The sequence below is a fragment of the Aptenodytes patagonicus genome, chromosome 8, assembly GCF_965638725.1.
Source record: "Aptenodytes patagonicus chromosome 8, bAptPat1.pri.cur, whole genome shotgun sequence".
Taxonomy (NCBI): domain Eukaryota; kingdom Metazoa; phylum Chordata; class Aves; order Sphenisciformes; family Spheniscidae; genus Aptenodytes; species Aptenodytes patagonicus.
The window spans coordinates 8,222,672-8,237,141 of record NC_134956.1 but is presented as its reverse complement, the minus strand read 5'-3'; the positions used below and the strand labels follow the sequence as shown (position 1 = coordinate 8,237,141).

Genomic DNA, 14,470 nt, shown 5'->3' with positions numbered 1-14,470 from the left:
ATGCGGGCGGCCGTGGCGATGTGCTGGCTGGGGGCTGCGCTGCTGGCGGCGGGGCGCAGCCTGCCCCGGCTCCGCCTTCCCTACCGCGGTGAGCCGGGCCGGGGGCACCTGCTGCGGGGGGGGGTCTGCCCACATAGGGGTGTCCTCAGTTCCCCCCACCCCCCACGGGGGCCGAGTGAGGGCTTGGGGAGCTGTGGACGCTGCGCCCAAAGTGCGGGTTTATGGGTTTTTTTTTTTGGGGGGACACACACCTTGCGCTGGAGGTTCGGTTTGGGCTGGGGTTTCGGTGGGTGGCTGCTCGGCACTCTCCCGTTCCCCACGCGGGACGGGGGGGGGGCCGAGGAGGAGGAACGGGGGGAGCCGGGTGATGGGGTGGGGGGATGCGCCACCGGGCTCCGCGCCAGGCCCGCCGCTTCCCATGAGGGATCGTCTCCCACGTGGAGTGGGGGGAAACTGAGGCACGGCGCTGCTCTGGCACCGGCATGCTCCGGCCTGTGGGTTGCGTGGGCGCTCCCCGGGCGTGGGCGTCCCCCTGGCTGCTCAGCATCCCGCCCGCTGCTGGGTGGGAGCCAGGCGGTGCCCCAGGTCCCGGCAGGTCCCCTGGGTGCTGCTCAGCCTGGGCACCCTTCGAGCCCCGCCGCACTGGGGTGTGGGTGCTGGGGTGCCAGGGGGGCCCTCGGGGTGCTGCACTGGGAGTGCTTGGATTTAATTAAAACTCTCCCTGTGATCCTGCTCTGGCTCGCTGCATCCCCCACTCTGCCAGCTTAATCCACGGGCTGCTTCCAGCCAAACTTGACAGAGGAGTCCAGAGCGCCCCAATCTCCTCCTTCTTGCCTAAAAGTCATGAACTTGCTCTAAAAAAATTAAAATAAAATGAATTCCATAGTGCATATCTTCCCCTTCCCAAAGAGGGGAAAGGCCTGGGGCAGCCCAGCTCTTGGGGAGCCCCGGGAGCTGCGGAGCACGTCCTTGTGCCGAAGGAAAGCTGCCGTCTGCCCTTGTGCTGCCCGGGTTGGGGGTCCCTCGGCCCTGGGGCACAGGCTGGCTGTGTCCCTGGCTCTGTCCTGGGGCAGAGCGGGCGGCCCCAGGGGCTCCCTCCCTGTTGAAAGAGGGAAACTGAGGCACGCAGTGACCCCCGCTTACCCTGGGAGGCAGCAGGCGCCCAGGATGACACCTGGCTCTGCCCCGTGGTGGGATTGGTGTCCTCAGGTTGGGCTTGGCAGCAGGGCTAGGAGGTTTGGGGTCCCGGCAGAGCTTTGTTGTGGGGCTCAGGTCTGGCTCGGCATCTGATTCACTCCAGCCCGAAGTCCGGCTGTGCCGTTCCCTAGGTGTGAGGGGCTCCCCGGGGCCTGGCGGGCTCCTCGGCCTCCCGCAGGGAGCGAGCAACCTTTTGAAGCTTTTTTTTCTTCTTAAGCTGATTATTCTATTCCTCTTCCAAATTGGAAACAGAAACTGAAATTTCCCATGAAACAAATTCTGCCACCGCCTTCTCCCTGCAGGGAAAAAAAAAGAAAATGAAATTTCAATTAAAACCATTAGAAGCCTCTGAAATGAAAACTGGGGCGAACTGAAGCTGCTTGCGCTTAGCTCGTCGGCTTGGGCTGTGCGTGGCTGGTGGCTCTGGCTGCGGGGCGATGTTTGGGAGGGCCATAGGGGAAGGCGTCGTGCTGTGGGTGCAGGGGTGGCCGTGTCCCCAGCTCTCCCTCTCACTTCAAGCTGCTCTTTTCCTTCCGCTTTGACTTCCAGCAGTGGCTCGTGTAAGAGGGGAAAGAGCATTTTGCTGCTGCATTCACTAGGAGCATTGCAGCACAGCCTGGTGCCCTCCGAGCTTTCCGCTGTCTCTCCCAAGGGACCCCCATCCTGCTGCAGCGGTGCTTGGGGTTGGCTCCTATGGGACCCCCACCCTGGGGGTAAAGGGCACTGGGGATGGATGGAGCGTGGCAGGGTGCTGCTCCCTGGGGAATTGAAGCCAGGGAAGGGGAAAGTGCCCTGAGCCGGTGTAACCCGAGGCACAGGAGGAATTTGTCGGGGCTGGGGGAGAGGGGGAAGCCTCGCCTGAAACAATAAAAGAAGCCTGATGACTTTGCCAATGTTATTCTGAGCTGGGAAAATATTATTGCAGGGCAAGAATAGAAGGAGACGACAGTGTTTTCCTGGGCTGGGCCCGGCGATATGGGAGGACCTGAGATGTTGGGAGGGCACGGGGAGGAAGGTACCCCCCAGGGAGACGGGGCTGGAGGGGCCCCCAGTGCCTGGTGCCAGCTCTGCTTGCAGGCACAGGGGTCTTCCTGGTGAAGATAGGCTGGGGCTGTATCCCTCCATGCCACCAGCATCACCAGTTAGGGCACTGGGATTACCCTTGAGCGACTTGGCGGGGATGGGAGCTGTGTGTGATGGGGTGGAGGTGGCCGTGTTCCCCCGGGGATGGCCCTGTCTCCCTTGCAGGTCCTCGAAGAGGCATTTCCCACCAGGACGGGGGCATTGTGTCACTGGCCACCTCCTCGATGGAGGTGACAAATGTCCCCCCAGCAAGAGCAGGGCTTGGTACCCCAGTGTCCTGGGCTGCTGGCAGCTGGGCTTGTCCCAGCGCCACCTCCTCTCCCATGGGGACATGCATGAGGGATGCTCAGGCTGGGGGTTTCTCTGGGGTCAGCAGCAGCGGCTGGCAGCCTTCCCTGGCGAAGGGTGTCTGGGGACACGGCTGCGCTTATCAATGGCACTTTGTCTTCCTCCTCCTCTGCCTGGGGGTTGCAGTCGCCTGGCCCAGGGTCAGGGCGGTCGCTAGGATGGGGTTTCAGAGCCCGGTGAAGCTGAGCCGCTCCCTCTTGCCCTCTCCCACTACGGCAGCTGGGTGGGTGCCACCATGCCAGGGTTTTCGGCTTGCTGACCCTGAAAGTAATTTCCCACCAGGAGCCAGTTGTGCCACTGCCCCTGCGGCATCATCACCACGAGGGACCCCTCGGCATCCCGAGGGATTTGGGCTTGGACCTGCTTTGGGAGCCTTGACCATCAGACCCTGTTGTTTCGGGCTCTCAGGGGTGCCAGGAGGTGATGTCCATCCCAGGGATGCAACGTCCCTGTGCCATCCCTGTGCCATGGTGGGGAGGAAGCCTCCCCAACAGTGAGGTCTGATGGCAGTGGTGGCAGGCTTTGTGTGCCGGTTTCCCCCTGGCACTGGCTGGGTGCCTGCCATTGTGTCCCTGGCTGGCACCCGGGGGGCACAGGACCCACTTTCTGCCCACCCCGTGTCTGCTCTCGCCACCCTCCCGGGCTCTGCGTGAGCCCAGCCTGGGGCTGACAGCAGGCGCGGGCTTTGCCAGGCTCTCGTGCACCCTGACTCGCTGTTGAACGGCCGGGGTAGGAGCCCAGGGTGCCTCAGCCGAAGCTTGCTGTGGGCAAACTTGCTCGGGACCTTGCTGCCTGCTGGCTCTGTGTCTTTGCCCTTGGCTGGGAGGGAGAGCAGCACCCCGGGCAGGGTGAGGCCGGGATGCCCATGCCTCCAGGAAGGGATGGAGATGGATGCTGCTGCCCACAGCGGCTGGGAGCAGCTCTTCTGCTGGCCCTGAGACAGCTCCATGATACTCAGAAGCAGCAGCTTGGAGGGACCCTCCCGCCTCTGCGCCCATCGCAGCCCTCCGGTCGCCCCCTGAAAAAGCCAGCACCCCTTGGTGACACCACCAGAGTGAGGGTTCAAGCATCCTTTCACATTTCCCAAGCAGGTGTGAAGGGCGTTCGGAGGCTGGGAGCCCGCATGGCACCCCTCTCTGTTTTTCCTTGCCGCAATGCCCCTTCACAGGGCAGCATCCTCCGACAGCTGGCCCCAGGTGAGGGGGCTCCCAGGGGTATGAGAGGGCACTTAGCTGTGGGACGTTATCCATTGCTTTTCCCTCCTGTCCTCGCGTTGGGTGACAGCTCGGTGCCGCGGGGCTGTGCTGTCCCAGCGGGTTGGGCTGGCATCTGGGCGACCCCGGCGTGCGCAGCAAATGGAGAGACGTGGCGGGGGCTGCCAGGGAGCGGGATGTCCCCCAGGCTCGAGGCGAGCACTTGTGCCCGCGGCCGGGAGGTGACATTTGGGGCCAGCAGCGCTTACAACGCCCTGCGGGTCTTTGGTGCTGGGTTGGCTCCTCCTGACACTTCCCTCCCTCCCCGGCAGAACTTTTGGGCACCAACCGCTCTGTCCTCTTCTTTGGCCACCGAGGCTTCCTGGGCTTCCGCTCCCTCTACCTGGACGAGTACCGTGACCGGCTCTTCATCGGGGGGAAGGATACGCTCTACTCCCTGCTCCTGGACGGGGCCAGCACGGACGCCAAGGAGGTGAGCCGGGTCCTGCTGAGCACCCTGAGGTCTTCGTCCCCACTCTGGCCCCTGTGCACCCTGGGGTCTCCATCCCCTCCCTGGCCCCCCATGCACCCCTTGCCCCTCCGGGGGGATGTCCGGCCGAGCCAGGTGAAGCCACCATGAAGCAAGACCTGCCCTGGGGATGTCCCTGTCCCAAGTGCCCTGAAAGTCACCTGAAAACTTGTGCTGCCTGACAAGGGAGGGCTGGCCATGGTGGCTGCAGGGCAATTAGCCAGCAATTAGTCGTGGTTGGCAGCCGGTGGCACAGCCCACCCCTGAGTTCTGGGTGCTGACTGGGGTCTCGGACCCCACTCTCCTAAAAAGCTGCCGTCGGGAGAGCGAGTGCTCCCCATTCCCTTCCGGGCATCCCCTTCACGGGCCAAATATACAGCTGAATGCCTGCAGAGACAAGGAGCTAAAAGCACCCGTCACTGCAATGAGCTGTGCCAGGGCTCAGCTGGCAAAGCCCCCAGACCTCTCCTGGCTCCTTGGTGGAAGAGGTGACGGAGCAGAGCGAGGATGCTGAGCGGTGGTTTGCCTCCTCCTTCACTTTTTCCACTTTGACTTCTTGTTTTTTAAACGTGGCTCTGGGCCGTTTCTAGCTGAAGAAAGCGGAGGAGGAAATGAAGTGCCCCTCAACGTGCTGGGTCACCGCGACGGGGTCAAGGGCTTGTGTACCGAAGCTGCCCTTGGTCCGAGAGCCGCCGAAGGCTGTGGGGGACTCGGGCTCCATCGCTCCCTGCTGTCCCCCAGCACCCTTTCCCCACGCCACCCACAAGTCCACCCCCTTCCAGGCCAGCTCCGGCCATCCGCAGCATGACCACCCAAATCCAGCCCGGCTGCGGGCTGTGACCGCCACAGTGCATCTCCCCAGGAGGAATGGTCCTGCCCTGAGTCACAGGGTGGGATCCCTGGGCTGCGTGGGCTCTGGGGAGCTGTTGGTCCCTCTTTTGGTCCCTCTCTCCATCACCATGCCACTGGCAGCCTGGGGACTGTCCCCCCTCCCTGCTCCAACAGGTTCTTTGTGTTCCAGATCTACTGGCCGCCCCTCCCTGGGCAGACGGAGGAGTGTTTTCGGAAGGGGAAGGACCCAGGGGTGAGTCTCGCCCCATGCGTGCTCTGCCCTGAGCTGGGGGGGGGTCCCCTTGTGCCCCGATGCCAGCTGGCTCCCCCTGCACCAGAGCTGTGCTGTGTCATCCCACTGGGGATGGCCCCGTGGGGGCTCTCAGGCCAGTTAATGCCGGGGCAGAGCAAGGGACCATCCTGGTGCACGAGGGAAACTGAGGCAGGGAGTTGGCGACCAAGCCTGGCCATGTGAGACGCTTGCGCTGAGCTCTGGAAATCTCGTCCCTGGGGCTCTGCTCAGCCCCGCGGCTGCAGAGCGGTGCCCAGCATGCCCCAAACGCGGCTGCACCGAGCAGGCAGGGATGGCTGGGCTCCGAGACCTGAGCTCGGAGGGACCAAAAGCCCCGTGCTGTGCTCCGGACCCCAGCGACGTGGTCTGGCCCATTTCCCCTGACAGTGGGAAATCTGTGACTCGCTCAGGTTCAGTGACCTCACTCCCCAAACCTTACCCCTCTTTGCATCCTCCTGCCCTGATATGAAACAGGACTATGGCGGGGAGAAAGTCCCTGAGGCTCCCCCAGCCCAGACAAATTGCTCCCGGGAGTCCCTGTCCTGCTCTGTGTGTTTATTTTACAAGCTCTCACCGACAGATCCAAGCCGGGGCAGGCTCAATTTTTTATTTTCCTTGAACATATATATTTTTTTTTAACTTGCTATTTTAGAGGCTCTTTGGAAAGGGAAAATAAACAGCGGGGAGGCTGGGAACCCCCGGGCAGCTCAGTGGCGGTGTTCCCAGCAGATGAGTGGCTTTGCGTCCTGCCGGGGGGGAAGATGGGGGGCAGGCAGGGCTGGCGCTGGCTGGGGCGAGCTGCCAAGCTAATGGTGGTGACGCCCAAGCAGGAGAAGGATGGGAGCCCTTTTCCAGCGGGAACTGCCAGGAGAGACCACACAGGGTCAGAGGTGGCAGGTCTCCGGCCCCGGGGGTGTCATCACTACTGGTCCCTGGTAGAAGGGGACAATCCCAGACAGTAGCAATCAGGGCTGTCCTGGAGGCAGCCAAAGATGCCCATGGGTATCCGTCTCTGTTTCCCACGTTTCCTCCTCTTGTTTCATCCCTGGTGCAAGCAGGAACAAGATGGGGAAGGACATCCCTGCATCTGGTCATGTCCTGGGTGCCGGGAAGAGGAGAGTCCCCGGGTGCTTGGGGATGGGTGTGGGAGCTGCCGCCAGGAGCTTGCTGGGCAGGTGACCTTGCTCCCCCGGCCGGCGTGGGCTGTGTGATGGGGTGAGCGTGCGGGTGCCCATAGGCAGGAGATGGCCAGGTGCCGGCTGGATCACGTGTGGTTCCCCTGGGGATGCTCTCAGTGGCAGGAGGACCAGTAAAAAGCCCTGTCCTTTTGCAATGGGCTGGGGTCCACCCTGATCAAGTCCGTGCAAGCCCTGCCGGTGGGTGCAAGCTGCCATCTCGCACCCCTGGCACTGGGCAGAGAGCCTGGGTGCAGCTCAGGGAGCCAGGGCTGGGGCTCGCCCATCGTCATGGGGCCCCAGGCAGGGAGCTGGGGGTGGGCGAAGCACCGAGCCCCCCACAAGCTTTCCCCTCCCCTGCTGTCCCCCCAGACCGACTGCGCCAACTATGTCCGCGTGCTGCACCCCTACAACCGGACGCACTTGCTGGCCTGCGGGACGGGCGCCTTCCACCCCGTCTGTGCCTTCGTCTACGTGGGGCACCGCGGAGAGGTAGGGCAGCACCATGGTGGGGTGCCCATCCTGAGCATCCCCGGAGGGACACCCCTGGGAGGTAGATCCCCATCTTCCACCTCCTTCCTGGGGGGCTTCGGGACTGCGTGGGGATGCTGGATGCGGTGTTTGCCCCATGCTGAATACTGGGGTGGGGTGTCAGGAACCAGCTCCCTTTGCCCTTGTGCTACCCCCTCCCTAGTTTCCCCACCTTTCTGGCCCGGCATTGCCTTTCCAGACATGTCCCTTGGGGCTGGTGTCCTGCCAAGAGCTGCAGCGTGGGTGGCGTTTCCTCCTCTCCCAGCTCGCTGCTCAGAAATCACGTTGGCCAGGGTGGAGAGGCAGAGCCCCCTGTTCCCTCCTTGCAGCCTGGCACCGTGCGGGCAGCGGGAGCCCTGCCCGTACCACGATGCCTCCAGCCAGGCTGATGGGCGAGCGGTGGGGCTGGCAGGTCCCTCTGGTTGCTGCAGATCCTCATAGCATCAGACTTGCCTCAAAAAGCATGGATCCTGCTTCCAGACGGTCTCTTTGGGAGCGCTGGGGCTGCGGATGCTTGCAGTGAGGTGCCTGTGAGCTGGGCAGGGACCAGCGCCAGCCCCTGCATGCCCAGGCACGGCCCCGCTGCCCGGGGCACGGCTGGGGGCTCACCTACCTGCTCCCCCTCACCCAGCACACCTTCAGCCTGGACCCTGCCAGCGTGGAGACCGGCCGGGGCAGGTGCCCGCACGAGCCCAGCCGCGCTTTCACCAGCACCGTCATCGGTGGGTTGTCTTCCTCGGGAACTGAGAGCCTGTGGGGTGCCAGGGCCAGGGGTGTTCCCCGTGTCAGCCCGGGCGGGCTCTCAGCCCCGCGGTGGGGTGTTTTTGCTAGGTGGGGAGCTGTACGCTGGCCTCACCGCAGATTTCTTTGGCCGCGATCCCGGCATCTTCCGCAGCACGGGGACCCGTTCCGCCTTGCGCACCGAGGTGGACCAGCGCTTACTCAACGGTAACGGTTCCCCTCTGCCCCTCCATTCCCCCCGGCTGGGCTAATGCCGGGGACCACGAGCCTTGTGGTGGCTGGGGCATCCCCCATGCCAGGTACGAGCAGGGAAAGGCACCGGGGCAGCAGGGTCTGGGGGTCCTCCCGGCCGGCATCCAGCCCCAGCATGGTGTGGGGGTCCGGAGGCAGTGGCCGTGCCCTCTCGCCTCACCTGACGTGGCTGGCTCTTGCTTGTAGACCCCAAATTTGTGGCAGCCCACTTGATCCCAGACAATGATGACCGGGACAACGACAAAGCCTATTTCTTCTTCACGGAGAAGGTGGTGGAGGCAGACAGCAAGGAGCACACCATCGTCAGCCGGGTGGCACGGGTCTGCGTGGTAAGATGCTGGTGGGGACCGTGGGGGACAGGGATACGCCAAGTCACAGTGGTGGCCCTGATGCTCCCTGTCCCTGCAGAACGATGCTGGTGGCCAAAGGGTGCTGGTTAACAAGTGGAGTACCTTCAACAAAGCCCGGCTGGTGTGCTCCGTCCCCGGCCCCGGTGGCATAGACACCCACTTCGATGAGCTGGGTAAGGGGTGCATGGAGCCGGGGACCTCACCAGGGCTGGTCCCTTAGTCGGTGGCTTTGGGAAGCCCCTGGGCTTCCAGGAGAAACCCCATGGTTTCATCCCCAGAGGATGTCTTCTTGCTGAGGACAAAGGATGGGAAGAGCCCGGAGATCTATGCCCTCTTCAGCACCATCAGGTGGGTGGTCCAGCTCCAGCCTCTGGCAACATCCAGCTGCAGCCGCCCATGACCTGCCCCATCACCAAGTGGCTGCTGGCTGCTCCCCAACCTCCGCCAGCTCTTCCCTGGTCCGTACGGAGATGTCGGTGCTCCCATGACCCCCACCGATGCCGCCGGCACCGAGCATGGCTCTGCTCATCCCATTCACCGTCCCCTTTCAGCCATGTCTTCCAGGGCTCCGCCATCTGTGCATACCGCATGGCCGACATCCGGGAGGTCTTCAACGGGCCCTTCGCCCACCGGGAGAGCCCCCACCACCAGTGGGGTGCCTATGAGGGCAGGGTGCCCTACCCACGGCCGGGCGTGGTGAGCGACTCCCTGGAGCTCCGGGTCCCTTCAGCTCCTCCAATTGCTCTTCGGGGGGGGGAGGAGGGGAGGGGGGAAATTCCCCATCTTCTCACCTGCTGGGATGGGCTCCCTATGGGATCCACCCCTGGATAGCTGGGGACCAAGGTCTGGAAAGGGGCGGAGAAGATGGATCCCAAATTGGAAGGTGGGGAGGGACCCAAACCAGCTCTGTCGGGCAATGGAGGGGGAAGGAGGGATAGGTGCTGGGATGGCTGGGCTGAGCTGGTCCCCGCTCGTCCCCACAGTGTCCCAGCAAGACCACCAACCAGCCCCGGCGGCAGTATGGCACCACCAAGGACTTCCCCGATGAGGTGCTGCACTTCGCCCGTGCTCACCCCCTCATGTACAAGCCCGTGTACCCCCGGCACCGCCGGCCCCTCCTAGTGAAGACCGACCTGCCCCACCGCCTGCGCCAGCTCGTGGTGGACCGGGTGGAGGCCGAGGATGGGCAGCACGATGTCCTCTTCCTCGGGACGGGTGAGTGGCAGGAGTGGCATGCAGGAAGGAGCCCCGTCGCTGGAGCTACCGGTGGGCGTGCTACTGGGGTGCGCGATGGCAGGGCGCTCACACCTCCATCCTATTCCTCCTCCCCGCAGACGCTGGCTCAGTGCTGAAGGTGGTGGTCCTGCAGAAGACAAGCTCGGCCACAACTGAGGACATCGTCCTGGAGGAGCTGCAGGTTTTTAAGGTGCCGTTTGCTGCCCCGCTTGCAAGGGAGGGGGGCAGCGGGATGGGCTCAGGTTGGGGACATCACTGTTGGGCACTGGGAGGTCTCAGGGCTGTGAGGGCAGAGGGCGGCTGGGGGTGTTTTCACCCTCCTCAAAAACATTCCCTGTGCCCCCCCCTCCCCAACGCCCTGGTGGCTCTGAACGAGCTGGGCTCTCCGTGGTGAGGTTTTCGCCAGCCTCACGTCCACTCTCCTCCCCTGCAGGCGCCTGTGCCCATCACCCAGATGGAGATCTCCGTCAAGCGTGTGAGTACGGACACGGCTCCGCCATGGGTCTGGGGACAGGGCGGGTGACCAGGAGAGACTGAGCTGTTGTCACCAGCCTCTCAAAGCCCTCATGGTGCTTGCCCTGGGGGAGTCCCGGCTGGGGACCCTGGGTGCCGTGCCTGCAGTGGCTGCCAGCATCACCTTCTCAGTGCTGTTTCCCCAGCAAACGCTCTACGTGGGCTCCAGCCTGGGGGTGGCCCAGGTACGGCTGCACCGGTGCGAGACCTACGGCACGTCTTGTGCCGAATGCTGCCTGGCCAGGGATCCCTACTGTGCCTGGGACGGCACTGCCTGCACCCGCTACCAGCCCTCTGGCAAGCGCCGCTATCGCCGCCAGGATGTCCGCCACGGCAACCCTGTGCACCAGTGTCTGGACCAGAACCTGACCGGTGAGAGACTGGGGGGGCCCACAGGGCTGAGGGGCTCGTCCAGGTGCCCCGAGATGTCCTGGCATCCACAGCCCTCGGCACGCAGAGGGGCTTGCGGCCATCCCAGTTGGGCTGGGGCACCCTCATCTCCCCGTCCCGTAGACTAAGGGGTGCCCCAAGAGAAGGTGGGTGCTGCTGGGGCTGGGGTCTGTCCCCAGGGAGAGGGGGAGAAGGGGACTGAAGCCACACGGTGGCACAGGGGAGCTGACACCCGGGCACATGGAAGCCTGGCTCTGCCCTCCCCGTGAGCCCGTGTCTATCTTCGCCCCAGTGGATGATTTTGAGAGCGTTGAGGAGAAGGTGCTTTATGGGGCAGAGGACAACAGCACCTTCCTGGAGTGCGTGCCCCGGTCCCCGCAGGCCAGCGTGCAGTGGTTTGTCCAGAGGCCCCCTGACGAGCAGCGAGACGAGGTGAGGCTCCCCCTGCACCTGCCTTGCTCCCCTTGTGAGGACACGAGAGGGATGTGGGGCTGGGCCCGGACCCCCCCGAACCTTGCGGTGGCCGACAGGTGAAGATGGATGAGCGGATCCTGCAGACGGAGCAAGGGCTGCTCTTCCGCAAGCTGCACCGCCATGACGCCGGCGTCTACTACTGCAAAACACTGGAGCACGGTTTCACCCAGACGGTGGCCAAGACGGCCTTGGAGGTGATTGCCAGCGAGCAGCTGGCACACACCTTCCCCCGGGAGCGGGGGGACGAGCCCCCACGCCTGCCTTGCCCTGAGCTCCGGCTGGCACCACAGGCTCCCAAAACCTGGTTCAAGGACATCATGCACCTCATCAGCTCCCAAAATCTGCGAAGGGTGGAGGAGTACTGCACCCGCCTCTGGTGCGGCAGCCGCCCCCACCACAAGAGCAAGCTGGCCCAGGCCAAGCACGCCCTGGCCCACGTGGATGTGGGCAAGAAGGGACGGATGGCCAAACCCCACGGCGAGAGGAACCGTGTGCCCCGGCAAGCGGTGGCCACCTAGAGAGGGCAGGGTAATGGACGTGGGGTGGCCGTGGGCAAGGACAAGCGCCCCGTGCTGCTGGCGGCCCCGGGGGCCTCCTGCCCTGGCGGGTGGCTTGCAGTGGCGCCAGCCCGGTCCCCCCGGCTGCGGTGGATGGGATGCCAGGGCCAGCTCCCGGGCAGGTCCCCATCACCCTCTGTGGCTGCAGGGCCACCTCTGAGGTGGTGGCCCCACACACTGGGCGGTGTGGTGGGCCGCATTGCCCCCCCCCTTGCTCTTGGTGGGTGCTGTGGCAGGTGCGGGGCCACGGTCACTGGGGTGGGCTGGGGCTCGGCACGCGCGGTGCCGCTGCTGTGCCATCACCCCAGGGAGCTTGCTGGATGGCTTTCTCTGCAAATAAAGGGGCTGAGCGCGGCGCCGCAGGGAGCGGCTGATGGCTCCAGGCTCTTTCCACGCCAGCACGGGGCCTGGAAAAGATGATGCCTGCTCTCGCGGGGGGGAAAACTGAGCATCACCTCAAAAAGCCTCCGTGCCCAGGATGAGCCCTGTCGTCTGCTGTGCCTGGGGAGCCGGAGCTGTGCCGTGCTGCCCAGGGTGTACGCTGGGGGACAGGGCTCCTTCCAACCTTCCCTGTGGCAGCAGGACATGCTCAGCAGTGCCAGCCTGTGTCTGGGTGCAGCTCCCCCTTCCCCTCTGTTCCCCCGCCAGCCACAGACTGTTTTAGGGCTGGGTAGAGTCGGGGAGGAAAGCAAGTGGCTGCGGGCAGGTTAGACCCGTTCCTGGGTAAACATGGGAGAGGCACTGATGCCACCGCCATCACTGTGCCCGGGTGGGAGCGGGGACATGCGGAAGAAGGTGGCCCCAGCACAGTTTGGGGGGGGCTGAACCCCACCCTGGGTGTGTTTCTGGTGGTTGGCGGCCCTGCGGGGCTGGGTGGGACAAGGCTGGTTTGGGGGGGCTTGATGCTGGCTGGTGGAGCTAAGCCAGCCCCCAGGGCCTCCCCCAAATGCAGGGGTTGGGGGGTAAGTGCGTGGAGAGCACCCGCAGGCTGCCGGCACCGTCCCAGGCTGCCGGCAAGGTGCTTGCTTGCTTTCCTCGCCCGCCATGAGCTCACTCACCCGGTCAGCCTGGGGTGATAAGGATCTCCCCTTTCCTGAGGCAGGGCAGCCCCACACAATGGTGTGAACCGCGGCCCTGCTGGGATGGGCATTGTTCACAGGCAGAGGAACGGGAAAGAAAAATAATAATAATAATAATAATAATTAAACCCCCTAAATAGCTCGCACAAAGCCAGGTCATGATATCATCACTCCTCCTGTGTGTGTGTGCTGCAGCAGCAGAGCACCACGGCTTGCTGCGGTGCCTTTGGTGGGAGCAAAGTCCCTCGGCATCGCTGCCCTGTCCCACGGTGCGCCCGTGGAGATGATCTCTTCTCCAGCTCCCCGTCCTACCTCTCCTGCAAACTCAGGGTGCCTGCATGGGGTGTCTCCTGGGATGGAAGAGCTGTGGTGGGGCTGGCGGGCCGGGACACGTCCTGCAGTGGGGGGAGTGGAGCCGGTAGCACTGATTTACGGGCCAGACTGGAGCCAAGCACATGGATTTGCTTAATTGCAGGCCTGGGGGGCACAGGAGAACAATAACCAACAAGTAGAGACAAGGAGGGACATGGGTGTAAAGCCAGAAATAAGAGACAGAAGTCTGATTCCTCAGGGCCTGGATTTAATGTCTCTGAAGCGCTTGCAATGAGCCACGCCGCTGAAATGCCTGCACCTTGTTGCCTCCGAGCGATCCTCTGTACTCGGCAGAGCAGGGCCGGGCTGCCCACCGCGGGGGAGGCAGCGAGAGGGGATCCCAGCACCTCTGCTACGTGTGGGACCTGGCCCTGAGGTGAGCTGCGGCAGAGGCTGGAGGCGACACTGGGGCCAGCGATGTTTCAAACTGAGCAGGAACAAAGACCAGAAGAAACCGGTCCCCGAAAGGGCCTCCCCCTCCTGGTAAATCTCCGTAAATCTCTGCGGCGGCTGAGCCTGGCCCTCCTGGGCAGGTTTATGTCTGTAAGGCTGGAGTGGAAGGGCTTTTGCCAGGGGCTCGGCACAGCTCACGTTCCGGCCTTGCCTCTCATGATAACCAGCCAACAGAGGCAACCTGGGTCCCTAGAGATTTCCAGGGGCTGAACGAACATGAACATGTCCTCACCCACCCCGGGGGGGGGTGGAAGGAGACAACTTCGGTGGGCAGGTACAGCGCTGTTGCCCCCCATCTCCTCTGCATGAGGGGAACGAGCCCCACCTGCGTCTTGGTGCTGCCGGCCGAGCCCCATCCCCGGGGCAGGAGCAGGGTGTGGGGAGCGCTGGGGGATGGGGCGTGCGTGGGAACAGCCGCAGAACAAAGCTGCGGGGGGGGGGGGACGGGACGGGCGCAGCCACAGATCCGGCTCCTATTTTTAGCCCACTTCCTACGGAAGAGCAGCGCAGGGGCACCCGCTCGCCCTGGGAGCCTTCCAGCCTCTGAGGCAGCTTAAGTGGAGCTGCTGGCAGGGTCAAGGCCGGTACGGCTGGCCCCGGCCTCGCTGGGAGCCCTCAGACCTCACCACGGGGCGGCCCAGCCCCCTCACGACAGGCCCAGGCCCAGGCCCAGGCCCAGGCCCAGCCCCCTCACGAAAGGCCCAGGCCCAGGCCCAGGCCCCTCACGACAGGCCCAGGCCCAGGCCCAGGCCCAGGCCCAGGCCCAGCCCCCTCACGAAAGGCCCAGGCCCAGGCCCCGGCCCCGGCCCCGGCCCCTCACCACGGGCGGCAGGGGGTGCTGTGGGCTGTCGAGTCGCAGGCCCGGTCTCGAGCA

The 14,470-nt window shown here is 64.3% G+C and overlaps 1 protein-coding gene across 2 annotated transcripts; it reads left to right on the top strand.

Annotated features, from left to right (window-relative positions):
- On the top strand, positions 1-12,063 carry SEMA3G (semaphorin 3G). Of its 2 annotated transcripts, none has more exons than XM_076346209.1 (16): positions 1-88; positions 4,154-4,314; positions 5,372-5,434; positions 7,021-7,140; positions 7,811-7,901; positions 8,011-8,127; positions 8,359-8,501; positions 8,581-8,695; positions 8,801-8,870; positions 9,074-9,218; positions 9,506-9,737; positions 9,857-9,948; positions 10,192-10,233; positions 10,418-10,643; positions 10,954-11,093; positions 11,192-12,063. In XM_076346209.1, the coding sequence occupies exons 1-16, from the start codon at positions 1-3 to the stop codon at positions 11,651-11,653; spliced, it is 2,307 nt and encodes a 768-aa protein (XP_076202324.1). In that variant the 3' UTR covers positions 11,654-12,063. The 2 variants fall into 2 exon arrangements, with proteins under 2 accessions (XP_076202324.1, XP_076202325.1); XM_076346210.1 differs by having other exon boundaries at positions 11,043-11,093; positions 11,192-11,261.
- Positions 12,064-14,470: the final 2,407 nt, after the last annotated feature.